The 27,106-nt window shown below is 37.6% G+C and overlaps 4 protein-coding genes across 6 annotated transcripts; 3 read left to right on the top strand and 1 right to left on the bottom strand.

The window, feature by feature from the left end:
* The first annotated feature begins 1,958 nt into the window (after window positions 1–1,958).
* LOC103927348 lies at window positions 1,959–8,010 on the top strand. Of its 3 annotated transcripts, none has more exons than XM_048577127.1 (14): window positions 1,959–2,082; window positions 2,218–2,503; window positions 4,922–5,033; window positions 5,359–5,471; window positions 5,705–5,827; window positions 5,927–6,132; window positions 6,219–6,294; window positions 6,511–6,597; window positions 6,698–6,778; window positions 6,872–6,958; window positions 7,035–7,076; window positions 7,176–7,254; window positions 7,330–7,400; window positions 7,497–8,010. In XM_048577127.1, the coding sequence occupies exons 2-14, from the start codon at window positions 2,336–2,338 to the stop codon at window positions 7,587–7,589; spliced, it is 1,338 nt and encodes a 445-aa protein (XP_048433084.1). In that variant the 5' UTR covers window positions 1,959–2,082; window positions 2,218–2,335; the 3' UTR covers window positions 7,590–8,010. The 3 variants fall into 3 exon arrangements, with proteins under 3 accessions (XP_048433084.1, XP_048433089.1, XP_048433081.1); XM_048577132.1 differs by having other exon boundaries at window positions 2,071–2,144; window positions 2,230–2,503; XM_048577124.1 differs by lacking the exon at window positions 1,959–2,082 and having other exon boundaries at window positions 2,089–2,503.
* Window positions 8,011–9,816: 1,806 nt separating this feature from the next.
* On the top strand, window positions 9,817–14,274 carry LOC103927338 (phospholipase D delta). Its single transcript, XM_048577111.1, has 9 exons — window positions 9,817–11,068; window positions 11,649–11,765; window positions 11,912–12,106; window positions 12,212–12,493; window positions 12,616–12,684; window positions 12,785–12,932; window positions 13,027–13,175; window positions 13,257–13,433; window positions 13,517–14,274. The coding sequence occupies exons 1-9, from the start codon at window positions 10,157–10,159 to the stop codon at window positions 14,009–14,011; spliced, it is 2,544 nt and encodes an 847-aa protein (XP_048433068.1). The 5' UTR covers window positions 9,817–10,156; the 3' UTR covers window positions 14,012–14,274.
* Window positions 14,275–14,874: 600 nt separating this feature from the next.
* On the bottom strand, window positions 14,875–15,579 carry LOC103927331 (plastocyanin). The gene has a single exon (XM_009336248.3). It carries the CDS (start codon window positions 15,519–15,521, stop codon window positions 15,021–15,023), a length of 501 nt encoding a protein of 166 aa, XP_009334523.1. The 5' UTR covers window positions 15,522–15,579; the 3' UTR covers window positions 14,875–15,020.
* A 5,078-nt stretch (window positions 15,580–20,657) lies between these two features.
* On the top strand, window positions 20,658–26,605 carry LOC103927283 (serine/threonine-protein kinase STY46). The gene is given in 17 exon segments (XM_009336184.2): window positions 20,658–21,291; window positions 22,055–22,169; window positions 22,238–22,311; window positions 22,421–22,534; window positions 22,821–22,875; window positions 23,708–23,818; window positions 23,898–23,939; window positions 23,941–23,949; window positions 24,053–24,225; window positions 24,310–24,414; window positions 24,615–24,688; window positions 24,822–24,997; window positions 25,227–25,322; window positions 25,452–25,532; window positions 25,654–25,707; window positions 26,033–26,167; window positions 26,259–26,605. Coding segments are annotated over 17 exon segments (1,692 nt in total). The 5' UTR covers window positions 20,658–21,103; the 3' UTR covers window positions 26,349–26,605.
* Window positions 26,606–27,106: the final 501 nt, after the last annotated feature.

Here is a 27,106-nt window from a genome sequence, read left to right as displayed (position 1 = left end):
AATTATTATTTATCAAAACTAAAAACAAGTATATTGTTCATATTGGAAGTACTTACACACACACACACACACACACACTCAACTGAAGGAGTGAAGGGCGTATATTGTTCATATTCATCAAAACCACCAATACAATAGTACTGGGCGGCCAGATCGCAACTCCACGTGATATACGATCTCACTTGTAAGCTTTTGGGGGGCAATTTTGGTCACTCATGACTCATGAGAGAAACCAACTTAGCTTTAAATATTTTATTTCTTGCCTACTCAAGTTGGCTGAAAGGGAGATTCTGGATCCCTAGGATAAGAGCGCCAGCTCCCTTTTTTTTTTCTAATTTTTTTTTTGTAAAAAACACAAATATTGCAATAGACACATACATACATCTCTTATCTCTTATATATAAAGCTAGAGCTCCATCTTGGTGTCACTGGCTTCGACAAAATTGATAGGACGAAAATGCCCCTCGGCCAAAAAAAATCAAGACGGTTCTATCCTAAGGCTGGACTTTGATCTTTCAGTTTTGTCGTAGGCGGCGGACCACATGGTAACGAGCCAATCACGTGGAACCTTCTTTATCAAACAGCGACTCCACGGACTTTGCTGATTTTCCTACTTCTTCTTTTTCTTTGGTTATATTTTTCCTGAGTCCAGAAAAAAGAAATCAAAAAGTTGCTTTTGGGTCTCTAAGTATTTGCCCGTCTTTTCTTTTTCTTGTTTAAGTAATTAAGAATATTCCAACGAGTCTTCCTTTTTCCAATCTCCGCTCATTTTGTGCAACTGGATGTGGTTTCCTCATTTCCATTATACAGTAATTGCAGTGCTTAATTAATTTGTTTTTCTCGTTTCCTCATCTAATCATTCATCATTTTTGTTTCATTTTGATTTCACGTGCAACGTTAAGCTCAATATGTGCGCTAATTTATCCTGATATCATGAGCTTCTATCTTTAAACTAATTGACAATGAAAAAAATGACTCAACTTATAAAATTCGCTTGGAGTTCACGTTCTTGAATATGTTTTAGTTTGCTTAGACAAAGTTCGTATAATTGTACGATAAGCTCCAAAGAACTGACCGCGCAAATTAGTTGGTCTTTTTTCATACATGGTTCGGACTGGATTCAAACTGGGCCAATGCCTGGTCGCATGTATGTTTGGGTATCTCAAACTAGGCCTTGTTGCGTTCAGTAAAAACCCAACTAGGGAAAGGGAATGGCACAGTCCACAAGCCCTCTAATGCTTAATGTGAACTAGCAAGTGTCTAAACTGGCATTTTTCATTCCTTGGGCCCTCGAATGGGCCGAATATTTCAGTCCAACATGGATACAACGCATGTAGCAAGTGCTTCCTTATAAAGTGTTTATATGACCGATAAACATGCTTAACTTTTTATGACAAATGCAATCATAAACGTTATTTTGTTAGAGCACATTTAATCTTCCCATAAACAATCTAAAGCATGCAACAGTTCTTTATTCGTATTACTTTTTTCAAACTTTGTCGTCAAAGTAACATGAAAATGGGTGCTACTATCCAGGTGTGGATGTTCACGTGCTTGGAGTCATAAATCGAAATAATACTTGGTTGTTCAAGTATGAGAGATAAACTACCAGTTTTAGGCGATTTCTTAAATAATTATTCAAGTAATTGATTCCTTATGTTGAACACACTAACAGAAATGCATGATAACGTCATGAATCAGAACGATAGAGTAAGTATTGTCATAAAAAGCCAAAAAATAAAGTAGAAAGGTATCCGCGTTTAAGGTGGTTTTTCCTCAATAGATTTTAAAGTTCAAAATTCACCCCAAATTTTACCTACAAAACTCATTTTATTTCAGAAATGGAAACAAATGGACAGCAGCACGTAGAAAGGTGACAGAGAGGAGAGGAGAGGAGGGAGATAGTAGATGAGACTTGGAAGCATCAAAACGTAATTACGTTCTACACGCTTAGGAAATGGGACCTATATTACGTATATATTTGAGGCGATTAACTTACAAGCTACGCATCCTTCCTTTGCTTCACCTTCCCACTTTGTTGCTTTTCGGCAATTAATTTCCTTTAAACATTCTACTTGCACAGTTAAGTATTCCCCTCCCGGCTCCCGATCTCTGTATATAGCAAATATTTCAAGACAAAAAGTGTACGGCACACACTGCACGCATTTCTTTAATCTTTTAAATATAACTCCTTTTTTCCTGGTTATTTACTAATAGTAGCTAAGCCAGTTCGGTCAGGGAAGCAGTGGGCGGCGTCCTTCGTTTGAGCTGTCGATCCTTTTTCCTCACTTCTCAATTTAGTTACTCAGCAATTGAAGAGTGGTGTGATCGCAAGATGGAAAGGCTTTCGGCAGGGTTGAGCCACCTCTTCATGACAGTCTTTCTGCACAACTTCGCCACGTTCATGGTGATCCCGGCCATCACCGACGTTACCATGTCTGCCCTTTGTCCTGGAAGAGATGAGTGCTCCATTGCTATCTACCTCACCGGATTTCAACAAGCGGTACGTGCAAATTTCTGACTTAGATACTATAACCCAAATGATCAACTTAATTGTCGACGTCTAATCAAATACGTATCATTTTGAACATTCATAATCGTTTGATTATTCCCGCAAGAAGCAAATTGATATCATACCATCTAGCTCTAGGCTTCTAGGCCTTACAGATATGTTCTCTTTTGAACCCAGTACTGCATCAAACCAAATGTCCATGAAAGGATTTGATCCGCTAAACTAACTCCAGTGATGGTAACTGAAGCGACAGAAGTTTGTTTTTGTTTAAAAGAAACTTCCATTTCCTTTGCGTGGGCTATAATCAACTTTCAGATTCAATAATATTGGTCTTTCAATTCAACGAAGTGGAGCAAAATTTCAAAATCATGGCCCCACACCCACACTTTTACTAGTTCACTCCAGTCCCTTCTCTGTTCTGCTTTCACCGCTTTCGTATCTCACTGAAATGCGGTCCACCACACCCCCTACTTCATATGTAACTATTCACACGCACATATATATAAATATTATCTCACCTTCTTTGTTATGAGTAATGCTAGAGAGATTAAATTTGTAAATAAAATTTACAAATTAAATGATATGTCATCAATAGGAAATAAGCACGTTTATCAACGATTAAGTAATAATCTTATCATAAATCTCCATGTTATTTAATTTACAAAATTTTATTTACAAATTTAGTCTTCTTAACATTAATCTCTTGTTATTATCCACATAACTTGGGATTTTTTGGGTCATACATTTAAATTATCTCCACATACTTTACTGTGAGACTGTAAAGTGTAAACCTTCTCGTCGTTGTGAGCCATTAGGGAAGATCAATTTGTTTCGTATATATTGTGAAGAAAAATATTTTGCATTAAAATTTAATTTTATGATGAAATTTCAACTTCTTTCATACGTAACTGAGCAAAAAAAATTCTTAGCGAACTAGCTAGGTAGAGTTAGCATTGGAATATTGGAAATAAGTATGCCAAATGCAAGAATCTCAAAATATTAATGTAGAGAAAAAAGTTTGACATGCATGCAGTACTCTCTGCCCATCAGAAATTTCTCTTTGGTTTTCCACATGGGAAATGCATTTTGGCATTTTTCAATTATATTACCTCGTGGACAAACTTGCAAATTTTAATATTGCTTGTAATAAAAATTAGTATCCGATTCCTATTTACTAATGTTTATTGACTGAGACCTTATTAGTTTTTGAATTTTGATTGAAGTCCCTAACATTGATGTGATAATGAATTTACATGTTTATTACATATTTTTTAAAATAAACATTAGTAATTGATTTAGGGTTTTAATATTCACACCTCTATTAAATCATAATTAATTTCAATTCAAACATTTCCAAAATAAAAAAATAAAAAAAAAATAGAATAAGTTTGTACCCATTAGTTTTTTTATAAAAAGATTCTCAATTTTTTAATCTTAAATGTACCCATTCATATAATTATCAATTTTTTTTAATCTTAAATGTACCCATTCTTAAATATACCAATTTGTTATATGTAATATATACCATTTTTTAATATAAAATGTACAATTTTTTTTATATAAAATGTACCCAATTTTTTAATATAAAATCCATTCAAAAATTTTTCATCCATTTTTTAACTTATATGGATCCATTCTTTTTTTCGTTGATTTGAGAATGTATCTATGTCAAGTTTAATCGAAGAAATTTACAAATGTTATTAAGCCTAATATCTTCTCTTTTTTTTTCTCTGTGTTTTGAAGAATGTACCCACACACACACGCGCACAAAATATAATAGAGAGTATATTTATATTTTATTATTTTTAATCACACAAATTATGGGTTATATTTAAAATCTCATTAATATAAACAAATACAATTTTTAATTTTTAAATTTTAATTTAAAAATATATATTAACTTACACTATTATATTAATGTCAGAGACTTCGATCAAAAACTAAAAACAGATAAGGTTTTAGTCAAAGAATATTGATACGTCCAAAGTGTCCCTACAAAATGTCATAAAACCTCAATTTCTTAGCCCCCGACCAAAATAAAAGTGCAAAAATAAAAAGAAAAGCCTAAACAAAGGGGTTTACAGCTTATCTTTACAAACATCTCCACATTTGAAAAATGTAAACTGAAATCTGCACTTTTTTTTTCTTTTTGTTTTCCTAAATCATGTGTTTATTTTTGTTCATAAATTCACTTTTGATTTATTCAATCTAAATGTTAAAAATAAACGAATGCATGCATGCGGAAAAAATAACGTTGGAAAATCACTTTCCTTCGGAAAATTTGATTAGGAATGGATGGAGGATTTTAACTGAATAAAAAAAAGAAAGTGGGTAGAACTTAACAATTAGCCTATCCCTTGTCTATGATCTTTGGTTGAAAATACATTGATTTGTGCATGATTGATGCAGATCGTAGGGCTGGGAACACTGGTGATGATGCCATTGGTAGGTAACCTCTCAGACAAGTGTGGGAGAAAAGCTTTGCTTACACTGCCAATGATCCTCAGAATTATCCCTTTGGGTAATCTTTCAACTCTTTGGATCCAAACCAACCACTAACAAAGATAAAGTGACACATGATATTTAGAGAACTTTAATGACAATACTTTGGCTTTATTTATTTTATTTTCTTTTTGCTTAACATCAAGCTCTCATTCTAATTTTTTATTTCTAGATAATCTGACGTAGTTATTATTGACACTTCAAATTAGTTACTGCATATTTTTTCTTAATTCAAAAAATGAAAAGTAACGAGTTCGATATAACTATTTTAGACTACTAATAACAATTCTGAAAAGTAACCAATAAACGATTGATCAAGAAATGGGGTAATTGAACGCTTACAGGGATATTGGGGTACAGCAGGAGTAAGAGTTTCTTCTACGTCTACTTCGTGGTCAAAACTCTGACCGAGATGGTTTGTGAAGGCAGCGTTCAGTGCCTCGCCCTTGCCTATGTGGTAACTTTCTAATCTTTCTGTCGTATTTGGGCTTACTAAGGATATCAGGCCCATTAGTCACCGACTATTAGGCCGTACATCGGCCTCGGTGTGTTCAATGACTCGACTAGGTCCATTTTATTCTTAAATAAAAACCAAAAACAAAAAAACAAAAAACAAAACGCTCCATGTTCATATTGTTCGTTGTTTGATTTGAAATTTTGATGGAGGTGTGAAATATCAATGATTTTCAGGCAGATAATGTGGCAGAAGGGCGGCGAGCCTCGACGTTCGGAGTCCTATCGGGGATTAGTTCCTCTGCATTTGTCTGCGGAACCTTATTCACTCGTTTCGTCTCCACTTCCTCCACTTTTCAGGTCCATTAATCTCTCTCCAGGACTCTTTCCTCTCTGTTAATATGCATAATTGTGATATGATTGCATTATTTTTATAATTATTAACATTATTATTATTAGGTTGCGACGGTGGTGGCGGTTGTGGCAGTTATGTACATGAGGGTTTTCCTACCGGATTCCAACATAGACAAGAACCTTTCCGCTCCGTTACTGTCGGATGAAAAGATCAAAATTAAGGATTCAGCTGAAAATTCAAGTGCTCAGATATTGCAGCCAGCCAAAACATTGCCTTCCTTAAGTGATTTTATCTCCTTGTTGAAAACCAGGTCAGTCACTTTCCTGCTAAGTGTTGCTCTTATTTAATTTGCAGACTTGTAGTTCAAGTAAGTGCTTACACTTTAACTAATTGCAGCACGACGTTTTCGCAAGCTGCAATTGTTGCGTTTTTCAGTAATCTAGCGGATGTTGGCCTTCATGCTTCAATGATGGTACGTCTCTCATCCTACGAATTAGTAACTACTTTAATTTCCATTTTTTGCACTCTTTTATTGTTCGTTTGTTTTCAGTTTTTTACAATGTGGACATTAGTGTGATTAGTTCACAAAAAAATCGTTGTTTGTGGATGATTTGCATCTAATTATGTAGCGGTAAGCTCTATCGAACATAAGAAATGCTGAGATCAAAAATCATTGTTTGTTGAGTAGTACTATCTAAAGGCGCAATTTCACTTCAACAAGGATCAGTTTGCTGACCTGATGGTTATTTCCGGGGTAGCAGGCACTGTTTCACAGGTACTGCATTTATTTTACTGTCTTTTGATCCTCCGCATGCCTCCTTTTTCCGCAGTTTTGGTTTTATTTTCCATGGTACTGAAAATAAAACTTGATGCAGCTGGTTCTAATGCCCTTGCTGGCTCCAGCTTTAGGAGAGGAGAGGCTACTTTCGATAGGCCTCATTTTTAGCTGTGCACATGTAATATCTAGCCGTCCTTTATTTACTCACCGAAAGTAAAACTAAAATTTTTGACATGTCCATTTTAGCTAATCATTTACTAATCGAGTGCAGATGTTTCTTTATGGCATTGCGTGGTCCTTCTGGGTGCCATATGCTGCTGCCATGTTTTCCATCTTTTATGTGTTCGCACAACCATGCGTAAGTTTCGTCAAACTTTGCGAGTTAAACATTACTCAAATGTTGTATTTAAAGTGATTCCGTTCAAACTTCACAGATGCGAAGCATTGTATCGAAACAAGTTGGTCCGTCTGAGCAGGTAAATTTCTATATGCATTTCCGATGTTGCTTCCCTAGCCCTGCCTTTTGGGCTCCAATTGTTTTGGCAATGTATGACTTTCTTGTACATTGTTTTCAGGGGAAGGCTCAAGGGTGCATTTCAGGCATATGTTCACTTGCAAATGTTATATCTCCGATTGCTTTCTCTCCTCTCACAGGTGATTTGAAATTCCAATACTAGTTTTTCCGGCCAAAAGTTAATTCGAACTGAGAAATTCAAGTTGTTCTTGCAGCTTTGTTCCTGTCCGAAAAGGCACCATTTAATTTCCCTGGATTTAGTCTCATTTGCGTTGGATTTGCTGCGGTAAGAACCTACCAAGTTATTTGTATCTGTTATACATATGTTCTGCATTGACTTATTATTTCATCTTTGTATTTGGCAATTGGCATTAATTTGTAGATGATAGCCTTTATACAAAGCGTGATGATTAGGGCTGCTCCTTCCCTTTCGAGCCAAAGGAACAGCGGCAATTGCAATCACACGGAGCCCTAGTTTTCGTAATTTGGAAAGTTGGAACGAAAATAGTTCCTGGTCTAGTTCCCGGCTGACCCTGGCACATCAACTACTGTAAAGCTCAAGGGTCCTGTTGTGCTGCTGGCTTAAGACTTTGCTGCCAATTTATAGACAACGTAATTTTGGTTCATGTTTTGGAAGGGTGACATGCTGGGGTCTGGTTTTCTTGTACTCAAGTCGCCTTCGGCACTGGCAGTAAACATGACGCTGAGAATCCCAATCCTTGAAATTCTCCGATCATATGAAGAGAAGAGATTCAGAAACATGCTCTGGTTTGTAACAGAGTGAAATTATACATTTCATGCCTCTTTATTGTTTTTTGTTTTGGTAGGGGTGGGGTTCTTTATATAATTGAATTGATGGAACTTTGATGAAGCTTAGTGAATATTAAACTATAAAACTGTTATCTATGAATATTAAGCATCTATTTTGTCCACACACAAGATAAGAGAAAAACTTTAGATGCTTGATATTACTAATCAAGTTTAGTCCCCTGCTTAAAGTAAGTACTCGCATAATTAAAGTTAACAAATACAATCTCATGTTTGTTTTTGTAAAAAATGTCTTACGAATGATATGGTTAAACGCCTTTACTCAAGTTTTTTGGTAATGAAGCCGTGCATAAACTTAAGCAAAAGAAAGCAAAGCAAAGAGGGGAATCTCGTTTCCTTTCCTCGTACAATAAGCTTAAAACATACATATAGGGTGCTTGGAATTGGCTTTTTTTCTAATTGATTTTTTTATTTTTGTTGGCTGTTTCGCTGACTGTATTTTGGCGAGGCATGTGTAATGTTTACGGGAGAGGCACATGCAAGGTTTATGAGATATATTTTTTAAGATTGTTGGAAGACGATTTAGTACATCATCAGTTATAGTATAAGTGATTCCAAATTTATTTTTTTAAACATTGAAAACTCTCTAGATTTAGGAAGCTTTAATGAAAAATCATATTTTTACTCTAAAAAATCAATTATAGTATTATTCACTTACAATATTTTTTTTTTATTTTTTATTAAAACTCAAAATTTTAAAATATTTTAATTAGTTTTCCTCTATATTTATGGGAGCAACGGTAATGGGTTCCCATGTCCCATCACATTAACATCTCTCTCTGCTCTCTATTTTCTTTTTGGGTAGTATGTATCAGAGTATGGTCTCAAATCTCAAGTCAACATATGATCAAGGTTCCCCCCAAAAAAAGGGAGCATGTTAAATTAGAGTTAGACAACTCATTTTCTATGATCTAGATGACACCAATTCAAACCTAATTAATATTACAATTTCACTACCACAATGTTACCGAGACGGCAACACCAAAACGTGGCGGACAATTGCGTGGGATTAAGAACAAGTTAACAATAAAATAAAAAAAGAGAAACCATTTTGCTTTAGATTAAAAAAAGACAACTTTCTTTACATCGTGGAGGTATATCCTGAACAAGGGCAAAAGTGGCAGTCAAAACACATGTAATATTCTTGTTCATAAGAACAGACCAAAAGTGCTAATTACAATAATGTCTTGATTAATTTCAAGGTCATCTTGCCCTCCTTCCCTAATCTTCCTTTTTAAAAAGAAAAAAAATCCCTTCGATATTGTAATTAATTTGCTCTAAATATCTAGATTTAAAAGGCATGGATAATCCTTATTTAGTACTAAGGTTTAGTAATATTTATCTTCACTTGTAAGTGAGAAGTTTTAGGTTAGTCCAATTTGTTTGTTCCTTTTATTACAAGGAAAATGATATTCATACCATGTTTTTGTAACACATTTTCATACCACCTTACGTGATATTTGATGTGGACAGTCACATCACTTGAATTAATCAGATTTTTAAATTTAGTTCATTATTTAATAAACTAATTATTAAGAAAAATTAGTTAATTAAATGATGATTATGGTATACAAGGAGTCTTTTTCTTTCATTTCTTTTGGTTTTTGCAAATTTTTTAAATGATGTGACTGTCCATATCAGATGACACTAAAATGGTATAGAAATATAGTATAAAAACATAGTATGAATAACATCACTCTTATTATAAACGATATTAGTTCAACTCTTTAAAAAGCAACTTTTCAGTTTTCTACCTAATTTTGAAAATGATTGTTGCATCAAATATAACGATCACACAATAAAACAGAAAAATGCCACCAAGGTGCCAACCCACAAAATCCCTTAATTAAGCTACTAATTTTCTAAAAATGGTCAAATCTCAAAACCTTCTCTTCTTAGTCCTCGAGTACGTCGCCCTCCACGTGTCCCATACAAATTTTTACCTATATACCGCGACACACCACCACTCACGTTTTCCCTCGTAGGAAGATCGCAACCTCCCCCACATATTTCCTGCCTTTTACCGCCACCGGTTTTCACCGTTGGCTTCGTCGGAGGATCCGAAGCCTAAACGAGACAACACTTTCCACCTTCTGACGGTTCCACAAAGTCAACGTCGGCCAATTCCTAAAACTCTCCAACTCCTGGTTCCTCCGGCAACAGCCAACGGCAGCTCTCACATTCATCCCTCTTAGTACTGGCATTGTATAACTAATGGCGGCAGAAGAAGACAAATCTCAGACGAAGGTTGTCTACCTCCATGGCGACCTTGATTTGAAAATTCTCGAGGCTCGATGTTTGCCCAACATGGATATGGTCTCGGAGCGCCTCCGCCGCTTCTTCTCGGCCTGCAGCAAACCTTTCACACGCCCGGCGGCCCACCACTCCCACGGCAAAATCATCACCAGCGACCCATACGTCACCGTCTGCCTCGCCGGTGCTACAGTAGCTCGCACCCGCGTCATTTCCAACTCCCAGAACCCCGTCTGGAAAGAGCATTTCAAGATCCCCCTGGCTCACCCTGTCTCGCAGGTCGAATTCTACATCAAAGACAACGACATGTTTGGCGCAGATTTAATCGGCGTCGCGTCCGTCTCGGCGGTTAGAATCCTTTCCGGCGAAACGATCAGCGATTGGTTCCCTATCATCGGGCCGTTGGGCAAGCCGCCGAAGCCGGACGCGGCCGTTAAGCTCGAGATGCGGTTCACGAAATGCGAGGACAATCCCATGTACCGGCACGGTATTTCAAATGATCCAGACCACTTCGGGATCCGAAACTGTTATTTTCCGGTTCGGCAGGGAGGGCACGTGACGCTGTACCAGGACGCGCACGTGCCGGAGGCGATGCTGGAGGAGATTGAACTGGACGACGGCGTTACTTTTCAGCACGGGAGGTGCTGGGAGGATATCTGCCACGCGATATTGGAGGCGCATCATTTGGTATATATTGTGGGATGGTCAATATATCATCAGGTGAAGCTGGTGCGGGAACCGACGAAGCCTCTGCCGAGTGGCGGGAATTTGAACTTGGGGGAGCTGCTTAAGTACAAGTCCGAAGAAGGCTTGCGAGTTCTTCTGCTCGTTTGGGATGACAAGACTTCTCACAGCAAATTCTTCATCAATACGGTACCGTTTCGGTTTCAATTTCAATTTTTTTGACGTTTAGTTTTTATTGATTTTTTTTTTTTTCGTTTTCTTGTTGAATGGCGTTCTTGCAATGAGTCACAAAACAAAGTTTTGAGTTTAACAACCATTGCATGAAAATGGAGCAATTAATTCAGCTGAATGAAGGTACAAACATTTGGTAGAAAAAAAAATTAAAAATGGTTTCGTGTTTGTCAAATGCAGCGAAAGCATAAAAACCTGAGTTTCTTTTACCAAACTGGCACAAAAGCGTTTTCAATTTTTGTGTCAAATGCATTTATAAATACTTAAACCAAAAGCCATCTACCCATATTTGGTAGAAAAGCTTAAAATGCATGTAGATCATAGAAGTAGTCTAGAAAACATACCATTTGAACTCGCGTTGAGTAAAAATTGAATCTTTCTAATTAAAATCACTTGTGAGTGGTAGTGCTTCCTACATAAACAATCCAAACGAGCATGTTATAATTGATCGAATATATTTACCATTTTAAGTTGATACTACGTCTTGCAAAAATTGATTTTGATTTGGAATACTGAGTTCTGTTACTTGTGTATGCAGAATGGAGTGATGCAAACTCATGACGAAGAGACCCGCAAGTTCTTTAAGCACTCTTCGGTTTCATGCGTGCTTGCACCTCGATATGCCAGCAGTAAGCTTAGCATTTTCAAGCAACAGGCATGCCTTACACCATGGTTCACTCACTGTTTAGCTTTTCATTTATCTATTGATCCACATATTTGAACAGAGTTTAAGTATGAATAATAATTTATGGACGATATTTACCTATAATACGTTCTCACACATGATCTTCTTCTGTGTAGGTTGTTGGAACCCTGTTTACACATCACCAGAAATGTGTGATTGTGGATACACAAGCATCTGGAAATAACCGAAAGATAACCGCCTTCATAGGAGGTCTAGACCTCTGTGATGGCCGCTATGACACTCCCGAGCATCGCCTCTTTCGAGACCTCGACAGTGTTTTCCAGGATGATTATCATAATCCCACATTTTCTGTGAGTAAAAAAATTGCATTTTCCGTTTTGAAATCTAATAACTATAAATGAAATAGTTATTAAACGAACCCTTTAGCTAAATGAGATTGTATGTCATGTATGTAGGGAGGAACAAAGGGTCCAAGGCAACCGTGGCATGATTTGCATTGCAAGATAGAAGGGCCGGCTGCCTATGATGTGCTTACCAATTTTGAGCAGCGTTGGAGAAAATCCACAAAATGGTCGGAGTTGGGCCAACGATTCAAAAGAGTATCTCGCTGGCATGACGATGCTTTGATAAAATTGGAGCGCATCTCATGGATACTTAGTCCCTCCCCATCAACTGCCAAGGATGATCCCGCCTTACGGGTTTCAGATGAAAATGACCCTCAAAACTGGCATGTTCAGGTACCACTATCTAACTGCATTTCCTGCAGCCACATGGCTTACATATAAATACTAATCAAATATCCTTACCATACTAGGCCTTAATTAGCAGTTGTTTGATGATTCGATTGGTAAATTGACAGGTTTTTCGATCCATAGATTCTGGATCTCTGAAGGGATTTCCCAAGGATGTTTATAAAGCAGAGGCTCAGGTCGGCTATTCTTTCAGACGGCATGATCTTACTTCACAACATAGTTATTTTTACTGCAGAAATTAATCAGTGAATTTTTTGGTGTTCTGTTTTACTGCAGAATCTTGTTTGTGCCAAGAATTTGGTAGTAGACAAGAGCATACAAACAGCATACATTGATGCAATCCGATCTGCACAACACTTCATATACATTGAGAATCAGTATTTTGTCGGATCGTCGTATGGATGGCCAGCTTACAAAGAAGCAGGTTCATATACTATTACTATATATGAATTCCAATTAAGTAGTAACAAGCGGTGTTCCAATAAATTAAATTTCTTAACAAATACGTTTTGACTCAGGTGCTGACAATTTAATCCCGATGGAATTGGCGTTAAAGATTGCGAGCAAGATAAGAGCAGACGAGAGATTCGCAGTTTATATCGTCATACCAATGTGGCCAGAGGGTGTTCCCTCCTCTGCTTCTGTGCAAGAAATTCTCTATTGGCAGGTAATTAAAGACTGAAGTCTTTTAGTTTCATACAAAGTCGGCTTAATTAATTCTCACTGCCTTGTAATTGATGGTTTACAGGGACAGACAATGCAAATGATGTATGAAGTCGTAGCAAAAGAGCTGAAAGCCATGAAAGTGGAGAATGCTCATCCGCAGGACTACCTAAACTTCTACTGTCTTGGAAATCGGGAGAAGGTGCCGGACACGCTATCCTGTCACGTGAATCAAGCTAACAGAAACGGAGAATCTCACACGGTAATTATACATTTGCAACATAACTTCATAAAAGTTGAATTAAGTTAGGCCCTTTGCATACCAAACTGTGCAAGTGCTTTCAGGTTTCGGCGTCCCAAAAGTTTCAACGGTTTATGATTTACGTACATGCCAAGGGAATGGTGGTAGACGATGAGTATGTGATCATAGGTTCCGCAAATATCAACCAACGATCTATGGCGGGTTCTAGAGACACCGAGATAGCCATGGGCGCATACCAGCCCCACCACACTTGGGGTAAGAAGAAGCGTCATCCTCGTGGCCAGGTGTATGGGTATAGAATGTCACTTTGGGCAGAACACTTGGGGATGGTGGACAAATGCTTCAAGGAGGCTGAAACGTTGGATTGTGTGAAGCGTGTGAACGCTATCGCTGGAGATAACTGGACGAGGTTTGTGGCGGATGACTTTGCACCATTACAAGGGCATTTGATGAAATACCCGGCTGCGGTGGATGTCAATGGGAAGGTAAGTGCAATTCCTGGACGAGAGAGTTTCCCTGACGTCGGTGGTAAGATCCTCGGAGGCCGAACTACCCTTCCTGATGCACTCACTACATAACTTTAAACATTAGGCAGGCTGCAGACTCCTTCAATTTTTTCTCCCATGTTTATATTTTCATCACCATTCGATACGAAAATGCTGACCTGATTGAAAGAAGGGGTTCCATACTATACAAAAGGTGTGGGAGCGTACAAGTATTAGTGACAAATCGATCGCAAGCACCCTATTACTGGAATGAATTTAGGGTACATAGCTCTTGTAATTTATCACCTCAATAGTGTATACCCTATTGAAATTAATTCAATTTATTTCTTCTTTTTTTTTTCTTTTTGTTTACCGTCAGAATGTAGACCCAATACATTTTTTTCTTTCTTTCTTTTTTAAGTTAATATTCTAACCTACCCTAAATAAAGAAGGGGACAGAACTAGAATGCAACACTGCGTACATATTATCTTAATGAATAGTGCAGTTCACATACTTATTTTTGTCTCTCACACACCGTCGTTAATTTTTTGTCATTGATCTTCTTCAATTCATTTAATCCGACACCGAAATTTAGAGGAGTGTGTGAGAAGTAAAAATCAGTGCAGATAGCAGTACCCTATCCTAACTAACTGGCACAATTTGCGATTGTACAGACATAACAGTTTAGTCACTACACTTATAACCTGTTTTAAGGTCTGTTTGAGACTGCTTCTAAGGGGTTAATAGTTTTTTACTACGTTTAATAATAAAATTAGAAGAGTGCTCCGATTTATAAAAGCACTTTATGAGAAAGCATTTTTTGGTAGTGTTTATAACAAAAAGCACTTGTAATAGAGGGAAAGTGATTAAGAAGTTAGCAAGCTCGAACAACCCATAAGTAACGAAATGAAATCAAAGCTAGCACACAAAATGAACAACTTTAAACAAAGAAGAATGATGAAAAAACAGGAAGGCGCTCAATATATAAATGGTTTCACCTCGCACATTGTCTCTCGTGGCAATATAATCTGATGAGTACAGAAGCCCTACTTTACCTCCCAAAAAAGGAAGCATAAATACAATTCATCAGACACAACTGAATTAGTTAACGGTAACTTTACCGACCATGCCAGCTCCCTGGTGAGGAGAGCAGTAGAAAGAGTATGAACCTTTTTCGGTCAAGGTGACGGCGTAGGTCTCCCCGGGGGCATTCAGGAGGTCCTCCTCGCTCATCGAGATCTTTCCGGCATCCACACCGCTGGGAACCTCGTCCTCGTCGAAGACAATGTTGTGTGGGAATCCAGCATTGTTCTTGAACACAATCTTCTCGCCGGGGGCGATGGAGAAGCTGTTGGGGACGAAGGCCAAGCCACCGTCATCGCTGCCGAGCAAGACCTCAATGGCCATGGCATTACTGGCGAGGATAGCGCTGGCTGCGGTGGCGGCGACGGCCACACCGACATCCTTGAGGGATGACTTGACGACGCACATCTGCCTTGGGGAGGCTGAGACCTTAACGGCAGCGCCAACCTTGGCTGCGCCGGAGGACTTGAGTCCGGTGAATGATGGGATAGTGACGGCGGCGGGGGTGACGGAGGCCATTGTGTGTAGTTGAGTGAATGTGTTCTAGGGAGCGGTCGCCTCAAGTTTTAAAAGGGATGATCAAAATGGGAAGATAGGAAAGGTGAGTTTTAATAGGGTGGGAGGGGATTGGTTATGTGTGGTGGAGGAATTGATGATTGGATATAGTGAACGAGTGGCATTGGGGGTGAGGTGGAGGCAGGGTTATCCGGTGAGGATGGGTCTGATTGGCTGGGGGAGATGCTATCCGATGACGTGGCAATGGATTTAGTGATGGGAGGTGGAGAGTGAGAGCTTGCAAGTATGTCAAACTAGTGGAAGTGGATATATGGGGACAAACAATCTATGATCTACATACTATATGAATGAGTGGCTAGGCTTATAGTTTGGGCTTAATTTGGCTCATGTGTGAGAATATGGACGTTCCAAGATATCATATGGAACTAAATTAGTTTAGTTTCTTGGTGCAAAAGGAACCAAATATATGATTAAAATTATCTACTAGACCTTGTGGTTGGTTGTGTCAAATTTTAGTTACCACAAGTGATGGATTTACGTTATTTTTCTTAGTGAATTTTTTTTTTCATTTTCCATGTTTTATTTTTTTCTGAAATTAGTGGTTTTTTCACCAACTTGCAAATTGTTAACAAATATCCTTACACATTTCCTAATACAAGTCGAATGGGGCAACGGAAATTCAAAGCCTGCATCATCAAGTTAAATAATTGGATGAAATGAAATTATAATACAAATTTCGTTAACTACGGGTTTTAGAAAAGTCATCATACACTTTAAATACATTAATAAAAGTGTTGAATGACTTTTTTGAAGTGTCTTTAACAGCTCACTTAGCAAAATAACAAACAAATATGATCTGAATACTTTCTTTTCCCTTCAATGCTAAAATTGCTTCCGATTTGCTAGAGGAAAATTAATAGCAGCTAGTCGACCGACAGTCCGTACTTACGTGGCAATTACATTGGCCAACGCCGCCCCTGCTGCATTTACACTTCTAACCATTTCTTCTCCTTCTTTCTTCTCACTCCCAGCATTAACAATTTTTTCCAATATTCCATGTAACTACTCATGCTATGAAGCGACATGTATACCGTGAAAATACGTTAGTTACAATTGGACGGACAACCAAGTAGGCAGCAACGTCCAATCAGTAACTGACTCACACGATAACATTGGCAATCCAATAAAGCATATTTCTGGCTACTGCTGTCTGTTCATTACATTAACGAAGATGGTCGCCGGTCGAAGCAAAACCGGAGAGTGAAGTATATTAGGATTCTGTTCTATCACATCGGCTGAGCAAGTGTAATAAGCAAAAAAAAAAATAATACATAGGTATTCAATTGATTCAATTGTGAGTTATTTATGCACTCACTTTCTAATTTGGCCCAATAAAAAGCCACTGCTTCTTATTTTCTAATGACCAAAAAAATTAATAATATGTCAATTATTTTTTAAAACAATAAAACATGCGATAGCATATTATGGATAAAATCAAAAGGGAGTACCGAAATTAAGAACAAAATTGAAATACTAACTAGATCGATGTCGAGCAAGCAAGGAAGGAGGGCAGAGGCAGCCGACGTGAGAGGATGAAAGAGCACTGGGATATTGGCGCGGCTCAATCAGATTCAGGAGACCAACCACAAGATACGTTCCTACGTACATGCAGATGCAGCAGTAAGCAGTCTTCTTCTCTGAGTGAAACCAGGCCAAAATCACAATAACTATTTCAATAAGGTGATTATATATACGCAAAACACTATATTTTTCCTACATGTTGCATCAACTATATATAGAATTATTTAGCAAATGAAGAAAACAAAGAAGTTGAAGAGGATTGACTGCTGAGGAGGATATATATATTGATAATGACGATGGTGAAACTGAGGGCAGAGGGTGTGGTGAAAGCAATGAGAAGAAAATTGGGGATGTCATGGATCAACATTTGAGGAAGGAAGAGAGAGAGAGAGAGAGACAGGGAGTGAGAGAAGCATACTGCAGTTGCAGGGTGCTAGGTGGTGCATTAAAAACCCGCAGCTACCGAATTAAAATCCTAATGCCAAAGGACCATAGCAGCATTCAATACCATGCCAACGTCCCATCTGCCCAGCCCATAATATTCTTCTCTCTCTGTGATCCATACTTCTACAGAAGCTAGTGAAGCGCATAAACAACAAGGTTGGAGTTGCAGGGCCTCCACATTAATAGCGGAATCTCGCGCTCTGTTGGTTGCAGAATTATTTTTATTTTACTCTTCTTCTTATTACTAACAGAACATGCAGACCCACAGGCACACACCAAGCTATCTAATATGATAACATCTATCTAGCTCTGTAAGGGCTGCAGCACCAGCAAAAACACAAACACGTTAATCAAAATTAAAAATTAAATAAAAGTAAAAGGAAGGAATATCAAATGAATTGTCAAAGTAACGCCCCCACCATGCACCTCCCACAACGACCATGCAAAATGCTTGCTTTTAATTAGTATCCTCCCTCTTTAATGAACCAACTACTTGATCCATCTTAATTACTAGTTGTGGAATCTCGTCAGTATTCACAGTTGCGATGCCATTTTTATCCCTTGTTTTCTGTTTACTAGTTAATAACCGCGAGATATGGAGACTGGAAGAGGGAGAGAGACTGACTTCAGTTGAGTTAGCCAAGCCTTGTAATTAATTAATTAACTCTTTAGTTGAGGAACATCTAATACATTTTCCGGTCAAAAAATTTAGGAGAATAGGTAGGTGATGATGTTTAAGAACATTGAACTCTTTACATATGTAAAAATATTGTTTAGCTCCTTAAGACCAAACCCAACCTTAGGCTAAATACTATTTTTTAGGTTTTATTCCCCCCCCCACCCCAAACCAAACCCAACCCAACCCAACCCATGCTAAATGTGTGGGCTAAAAGCTAAAAGCCAAATTCTCCCCAGGATTTAGCCCAGAAAATGGTGTGGGCACCACTAGCGAGACCTCATCCTATATGGGCATGTCTCCCAAGATTTATTGAATCCAACAGTTGAAATCGAATATAATCAAATCTAATGGTAAAAAAAAAAATAAAATCTAACAGGCCCAAATTTAAATCCAACGGCTAAAATAATTAAAAAAATTATTTAACTCAAAATTCACCCAAATTTAGTGAATTTTCAATATTTATCGGAATTTAAATATTTTTAGGTTAAAATGTTCATAAAATTAAATTATGATAGTGTACATAATTTTTTTTTTAAAATTACTTTGAAAGAAAAAATTAGCCTAAATTTATTCTTTAATAATCTCAGGCTAAAAAATTTAGGCTAGAAGGGTTGGAGCATAAAAGTTGTTTCTAGGCTAAAAATTTTAGCTTTTAGCCCAAGGGTTGGAGATGGTCTAAAGACTGTTTGATGACTATATTGTTTTCAATTCTTAGTTTAATAACCAATTTTACATCGCCACTTAGTATTACGGTTTAGTGATATTCCTCGTCATTTGTAAGTTAGAGGTCTTAGGTTCAATTCTTGTCAAATGTGAATTTGAACCACATTATTGATAGTCCATTATGAAACTTAACCCACTTCCTCATCCTTTTAGTATAGATAATATCATTTGCTCACAAAAAGAAAAAGCCAATTTTGCATCACAAAACATGTATTGACCTAATCTCCAAACTCAATATAGGTTTATAACTTTGACCTGGCCACTTGAGTTTTGTCACTTGCGGACGTAACCCGAACTCCAGGACCCTGAAAACAGCCTCAAGGCGAAGCCAGCCCAACCTTAATTTGTGGGCCTACTTAATTTAAAATTTAAAGAAGAAGCTAGCCCAACCTTTTTTATGAGGTAACAGACCCAATCTCTATGGAAAGTAGTGGGTCATGAATCTCCATCATCTCCTCTGGATTGGTCATGCCTGTACTGAGCCCGATAATGTATCTAATGGCCGATTATAATTGGCTGAAACCCCCATTACTTGATTAATATGCTCAAACAACACAATTAACTATTATTATTATTTTATTTTCTTTGAGGACTAAAATGTGAATAACTGCCACCTCAGTGGCCATCATCATATTCAGATTGGATAAGTGGTAGCAGTAGTAGTAGTTCGTTGGAGCCTGGTGCGTGTCTGCCAAGTGCCCAAGTGTTAACACCATGTTTGCCAGTGTCAGACACGTGGGCCCGATACTCTCATCCACAACCATGCTGCACGTTTCATACCACTATTTACTATTTAGAATCTTAGATTAGATTAATCAATCATCTTTCTTATCCAATAAAATAGTAAAGCTTTGGTTTCTTCATGAAATAGCACCCACTGTACCACAATTGACTTGCATGAATGCCTATGAAAATTGCAAAGGATGTAAGGAGTAATTAGCACCGGTGCACGTATGCTGATGAAAATTGTTACTTGCATCCAAATAAAATAAATATCTCCTGCAAATAAGTAGTAAATCCAGAAGAAACTATGGTATGCATCGCAGAGGATTCTAAGCACATATAGTTTAGTATCGAACTTATGTGATTTGATCAGAGTTCACAAAACTTAAGTGATAGATTAAAACAAAAGTTTATATGAAACCTCACTCTCGTCTTCAATAGGGTCTGCTCTTTTTTTATTTTTTTTGGAAGAAGCCCAAAGAATAACAAAGAAATGTCTTAGCGTTTGTCGATTACTTTCATTATGCAAATTTATTAGAGTAATGTTATTTTTACCATATTTTATACCACATTTTTAACCATTTTAGGCGACAGATTAGTTGAACAAGCTACATCATTTAATTTCAATTTTACATAACTCGTAGCTCAAACATGACGAGGACAATATATCATTTTTATTAAAATCCTTTTCTTATACAGCGGAGTATGAAATAGGTATGCTTAGATAAACCTCCACCAATTAAAAAGAAAAAAAATTTGAAGTTGACAGACCAATAAACAAAGACCTATATTTTACCAAACGCGTAAGGTTGCGTGGAAATGAGACACTCCGGCAAAGCTGATTGGCTTTGAGTGGAGGCGGGGCCCCGTGGTGATGGTATCAACGAACGAAGCCAACTTGTAAAGGTCCTAATCCAATAGAAAATAAATATAATCTTAATTGATGAAGGATTATCGTTAAGTAGTATTTTAATGGAGGATGAATCCAATAACGATAAGAGCAGGCGGTGTTTCGGTGAGTGGTGGATGATATAAGCAAAGCAAAGAGAAGAATAAGGCAATTGTGAAGAATCCACGTCAACATCAATTGACACGAACTTCGCGGGGGGTGCGCATTGCGCTTCTATGGACTATTAATTAACCTTCTTCTTAAAAAATCCGACTACCAAAGGGGCAGACACACACACAAAAACCGAAACCAAATTAAACCACGGGCTCAAAATCGGTAGCCATTCCTGTTTCTTTCCGTACAAGCAAAGACACTAGAAAATCCGCTGTCGTTTTGTTCCTGTACAACTAGCACTATCCAGGTCCAGGAGGCAGAGGGAGGGACCGACCGAGGGGCTTTTGCTTACGCGGACTCGGAACGCTGCGTTTGGAGTTTAGAGGGGCTTCAGGTAGGTGCGGCCGTGGATGGTGATCGCGAAGAATAATCATGGAAGACACGGAGAGTTTCTGTAACAGGCCCGCTGACTTTTCGCCCGCTCCGACCCGAAAGCAGAAGCTGCAAGTATGCATTTACAATGAAGTTCTTGGTCGGCTCCAGGACTCCGATGTCGGAGAGGCCAAGGTTCCTGGTTTCGAAAATGAACTGTGGGCCCATTTCAGTCGGCTCCCCACTAGGTAACCTTCGGAACCCTAGCGCGCGCTCTCTCTCTCTCTCTCTCTAAATTGTAATCGGTGGAACTGCATATTCCTTGTTGATTCTGGTTTGATCAGAATCTTTGATGATTCTTTTTGGGTTCTGTTTGGAAAAATAGATGGATTAAAAAAGATGTCACTGTCGCGTGACTGATTAAATTTAATAAATCCTTGAATTTTGAGTGTAAATTCGTCACGTTTCGTTGAAATTGTGCGGTTGATGCTGAATAGGGAAGGATTTAAAGTGGCCATAATTTGATTGCTGAGAAAACCAAAGCTTTTTTTTTACTTTTTTGGTTGGAAGAAAGAAAGGCAAGGCTTAAAGCTTTTTAAGTCAAAAAGTTGTGAAGGATACTTTTTTTTTTTTTTTTTTTTAATTTAATTTTATTAGACTTTTATTATTTGGCTGTGTATATATTATAAATTCATCACCCTCCCACCTGCCTTAAAAAAAAAAAAAAAAAAAAGAAAAAAAGAAAGAAAACATATGACCCGCCGACTCAAATACATATACGTGTCCGTTCGAGTATTTTGTTGGTGTCAAAATTTGAGAAAATAATATAAATGTTTTTTTTCTTTTTCAGTCGGCCACGCACTTGTTTCCCATTTCACAAATTTTGTTGTCTTACGTAATGAATTAATTTTTGTTGGTATACGTATGAGTGCTAGTATATTAATTTTTGTAAGCTTCGGTCGGAACGTTTGCTTGCACGATTGCATTTTTGATGTGATTTTTTTGTTGAAGATATGCGTTGGATGTGAATGTGGAGAGGGCACAAGATGTTCTGATGCATAAGAGATTACTGCATATGGCGCATGACCCGGCCACTAGACCTGCAGTCCAAGTTCGTCTTGTGCAGGTAAAGTTCGTCTTGGACTCGGAATTATTGGCATTGGAAGTTGTTTGCTTAGCCAATTTTTTATGCAGGTTCGTTCTGCTTCCGGCTCAAATTCATCGAGGAAAGCGAATGCTCAATGTTCTGCTGCTGCCAGCAATGAGAGGCACGGTTATATGAATATTTATTCGGAGTTGGCTTTCTCTATTGAAATTTGAATACATTGATCTTTAATCTCTCATATGACACGTTCTTTCCATATCTTATGCTTTCAGTCATCCACCGCCAGCTTTTGGTTTGTCACCAGATCTTCAACTTGCTCTTGAAGCTGAGCAGTTACACGTTGACCAGGGTGATAACTCTGTGTATGCCAGTCAACTTTTTACAAGGTATGTAGGTCTGAAATACGTTCTTTATGATTGTCATCATTTTCACACGATGGTGTACACGAAAGAAGATACTTCTCCATTTTGCAGTACAATGGTATCTGTTCCCGACTTACATTATCCGCACTGCCTTCTATAGCTATCATTTCTATATGTATCTAGGAATGTCTCCTATGATTTCACTGTGTATGAGAAGATCTTTGACAGGAAGGAATTACGGCAGATAAATGATTGCTATAGTTTTACATTGTTCTTATCTGATTAACTTTGCTATACTTCAAATTTACAGGTCGATGCATGAAATTACTATTTCCACGAATGACAAGCCCAAACTCCTCAGTGAGGTAGATTTGTTGTGGCCCTTTTAATATATCCTTAAAATTGCTGTTCTGCAATGTCAATCAATATATTGCGGTTTTCAATTTACATCATCTTTGTTGATATTTCTCGATGATGTATTGTTAACATGTTAAGCATTTCTTAGGATTTTTATAATCGCTTTCAAGATACGTTCTGCATAGTATGTGACGTGATTCACTTAAAGTTCCGAATCTTCTAACATATATAAGGTGTTTATTGTTTAACTTCATATTTGATATTCTTACTTCATATTAAATTCCGACAAATAGTGAGGATGGCATGCACTTGTTTTAGGAAATTCTAGTGGGCCCTGGTCCCCTCCCTCCACCCAATGTTGTTATGCTTAAAGATTACTTCCTCAAAGTGTATCGTCACCCTAATGCTCACTCTGATTCTTGACCTTTTCAGAGGGTCTGAAAGGCTTGTGACTATCTCGAATCCCTTGGCACTCTGTGTTAAACCCACTCAGGTTATCAATAAGAGGTAGCCTGTTTAGTCAGTCATGGTGGGTGATTTGTTGAGATTCAAGTAAATCGTTATCAGTAGAATTCACTATCAAAGTCAAGGTTGATCTATACTGTATTTTATTTGTCCTGCCATATCTTGTGCCGTAAATTGTCCCAAGGGAATCTCGTCTTTATATTTTTGCAGATAAAATTGACAAAATTGATGTTTATGTGTAGAACATTTCAGTTAATTCTGTTTGGAAATATTTTGCTGTAATATTTTTGTGGTTGTTCCTCATAGAAAAATGATAGTTTGTGTATTCAAACAATGTTTCTAATTCACTGTTCAAAATTTTATGTTTTGCATCAGTTGACATCCTTATTATCTGACATTGGACTGAACATTCAAGAAGCACATGCATATTCCACAACAGATGGCTACTCTTTGGATGTCTTTGTTGTTGATGGTTGGCCATGTGAGGTATTGGCTTGCCGTGTTCATATTCTGCTATAAAACAATGATAAACTGCTTGACATACATGTTTAATGTAAATTTGTAGGAAACTGAGAGGCTTAGGCATGCACTGGCAAAACAAATACCAGTGGAATGAGGTAGGTCCTTTAGTGCAAACTTAACTTTTTTATAGATTCCGATTACTGATAACAATTTTCATTCTCTAATTATTGTCGATTAAGCATGATATTGGTATTGCAGAAGAATCCTTCATTGGACTGTAACATCATTTCTCCTGCTCCGGATCAAGAGACTGCAATGAAGTTTATTAATGATCATGTAAGCACACTCAATGAGGAAAAGGATGTCTGGGAAATTGATGCAAGCATGTTGAGATATGAGAAGAAAATTGCATCTGGATCGATTGGTGATTTGTAAGTTCTGTCAACACTAAACATACTAGGTCATGTTTAATTGGTAAATGAGTACTTGTTAAATAGCTAGGTTAATTGACACAGGTATCAAGGTAGTTACTGTGGTCAAGATGTGGCTATTAAAGTTATTAGCACTGAGCGCCTGAATGAAACTATGAAGGAGTTTACTCAAGAAGTCTATATTATGAGGTCGGTCATGTCACAGCACATCCTTACTCCAGGCTCTGAGTTCCCTTGTATTTTCTTTGTTGTTGTTTTTTAAGCACTCTCATTGTGTATCTTAATGCTTTCATTAATAAGGTAAATGCTCAAGAGGGAGAAAGGCCACTCTCAAAATCGTGTTTCATGCATTTAATCTTGCACTTCTCAAAATTGTATTGTCTTGGCAGAAAAGTTCGGCACAAGAATGTCGTTCGATTTATTGGGGCATGCACTAAACCTCCTAAGCTTTGCATCGTTACTGGTAATTTTGGATGAATTATGTGCACATTGAGTACCATGCTTTTGTAATTTATGTATTTATATTTGTTTATGCCCACACATGGTTTTCTGTTCAATTTGAGTTATGCCCTTTTATATTTCTTTTTCGTTCTCAGAATTTCTGTCTGGTGGAAGTATGTATGACTTTCTGCATAAGCAAAGGGGTGTTTTATCACTTCTGTCCTTGCTCAGAGTCGCAATTGATGTTTCCAGGGGAATGAACTACTTGCACCAAAACAATATAATCCATAGGGACTTGAAAGCTGCTAATCTTTTGATGGACGGAACTGGAGTAATAGATTCTTTGTGTCTCTTAAATATGTTGCATTTATACGTACTTTTATTTATCATACTTTTCTCAAAACTAAAAGGAGGCATGGGCAGGACGCGTGCGTTCTTGTCCTGTTACATCTCTTTCTTGACAGGAGCTTATCAGGTTATTCTAAAGTGTGTGTAGATTTAACATGGTGATCAAATTTAATTAATTTGATTTTCTTAAAGTTTGAAATTATTGTTGACAGGCAGTGAAAGTAGCTGATTTCGGCATCGCTAGAGTACAGGCACAGTCTGGTGGTATGACTGCAGAAACTGGCACTTACCGTTGGATGGCTCCCGAGGTCTGTTTTCCCTAGATATTTATCCTTTGTTGTTAAGTATTAAACCATTTATTTGCTTCATTGGAATTAAGCATATGGATATCACACTAGTGTCTGACACACATGATTGCTTTCTGTTGATTACGGAAGGTTATAGAACATAGGCCATACAATCATACAGCTGATGTTTTTAGCTTTGGGGTTGTTCTCTGGGAGCTGCTTACAGGGAAGGTAATCTCTTTTATACCATGAAAAACTATTCCAGTTAATGCTTTTGTTTATCTTTAAACTAGTTCATGGTTGCACAGACTTCACACCATCCTCTCTCTGTGTTTTGTGACTGAAATGTCAGCTTCCCTACGAGAACTTAACTCCGTTACAAGCAGCAGTTGGCGTAGTCCAGAAGGTACTACTTTTACTTTTTCCACAATTAAGCCTTTCTTTTATCTATGTCTTTCTTGTTTGGAATGGATTGATGTAAGTTCCCAATGAGTGGAAATAAGTTTCCTTTTCCTGATGAGAAGTTGTTCTATTTAGTAGCTGGTAGCCTTGTAAAAGTTGTGCCAGGAATTATAGCTGCGTAAAATAGGGTATCTTCTAATGATCCGACTGATTTATTAATTCCTAGCCGGCGAGCTGGGCAGGCATAGCTTTTGTTTTGATAATGAATAAGCTCAAAACTAAAAAAGAAGTCCATTTAATTGAGTATTCTTGGTGCGTGAATTACACAGGGTCTGAGGCCTACAATTCCGAGGCACACGAATCCTGTGCTGATGGAACTGATGGAGAGATGCTGGCAGCAAGACCCATCATTGAGACCGGAATTCTCAGAAATTGTAAATATGTTGCAGCACTTGGCCAGGAAGGTACGGGGAAAAAGATCCAACACTCGTCTTTATGCTTCCTTATCCTTTCCATTCCTAATGAGCAATTCTAATATATCTTGGCACACTACAGGTTGCAAAGGGAAGTGAGGATAGACGAAAGGGAAAATCAGCTAAAGTAGTACCTACTTTCAAGCAAGGCGGTGATGGTAGTGCCAAATGAGGAGAAATTCTTAGGCAGACGAGTGATGTGACGCGGCTGATCGTACCAAGGACTTGAGAGAGGATTTTGTTTCTAATACGTGTGTAAATGAGCTCTTCACAAGTCATTCCTTTCCCTCCAATCTATTTATATATGCTCCGTTGGAAAACTGGACGAGTCTAGTCAAGCTGGCAAAAGAACGTGTCTCATCTACTAGATTCAAGTTTGAATTCATGTCTCCTGGTTTGGATTTGAATGCATCAAATTAGATTACCCAATCAACGAAAATTCGTTCAAAACACCAACCTACTATGTAATATCTCACCATCCCAACTAAAATCCTTCTTTTTCACAACCAAGAAGCCACCAACCTAATTTCCCCGTATCCTTATCCTACAAAAATTCAAAATTGCACAACGATTTTACCGAGGAAAACAAAAGTAAATTGAAACAAAATTGCAACACAGAAACCGTAAATAAAAACCCATCCAAAAGTAAATAGAAACAAAATTGCATCAGAAACCAAATTAGAACCAACAAAGTGATTCCGTAAATTCAAAATCAAAACTGAATTAAAAATAACACTGCAATAGAAACCAATCATAACATAGAAATACATACCTTTCAACTTGTGGCCACTCACTACTATGGTTTGGTGGCATTCATTTTCACTTAGAAGTTAGAGGTCTTAGATTTGAATCTCGTGGATGACGAATTCGATACCTAATTAGGCTGCTTATTATGTAGCTTAGCCAAACTCTCCCTTCTACTAATGTAAA

The sequence above is a fragment of a genome, unplaced genomic scaffold, assembly GCF_019419815.1.
Source record: "Pyrus x bretschneideri cultivar Hongxiangsu unplaced genomic scaffold, Pyrus_bretschneideri_v1 Contig1, whole genome shotgun sequence".
In the NCBI taxonomy this organism is placed as follows: domain Eukaryota; kingdom Viridiplantae; phylum Streptophyta; class Magnoliopsida; order Rosales; family Rosaceae; genus Pyrus; species Pyrus x bretschneideri.
This window is presented reverse-complemented; position numbering and strand designations above follow the sequence as displayed.

What these genes read in the sequence shown, in the direction of transcription:
- LOC103927348 (XM_048577127.1), top strand. Translation starts at nt 2,336, where the DNA reads ATGGAAAGGCTTTCGGCAGGGTTGAGCCACCTCTTCATGACAGTCTTT. An exon ending in GCCTCGCCCTTGCCTATGTG is followed by an intron (nt 5,472 to 5,704) that starts GTAACTTTCTAA and finishes AATGATTTTCAG; the next exon opens with GCAGATAATGTGGCAGAAGG. An exon ending in TTTGCGTTGGATTTGCTGCG is followed by an intron (nt 7,401 to 7,496) that starts GTAAGAACCTAC and finishes ATTAATTTGTAG; the next exon opens with ATGATAGCCTTTATACAAAG.
- LOC103927338 (XM_048577111.1), top strand. Translation starts at nt 10,157, where the DNA reads ATGGCGGCAGAAGAAGACAAATCTCAGACGAAGGTTGTCTACCTCCAT. An exon ending in GCCAGCTTACAAAGAAGCAG is followed by an intron (nt 12,933 to 13,026) that starts GTTCATATACTA and finishes GTTTTGACTCAG; the next exon opens with GTGCTGACAATTTAATCCCG. An exon ending in AAGAAATTCTCTATTGGCAG is followed by an intron (nt 13,176 to 13,256) that starts GTAATTAAAGAC and finishes GATGGTTTACAG; the next exon opens with GGACAGACAATGCAAATGAT.
- LOC103927331 (XM_009336248.3), bottom strand. Translation starts at nt 15,521, where the DNA reads ATGGCCTCCGTCACCCCCGCCGCCGTCACTATCCCATCATTCACCGGA.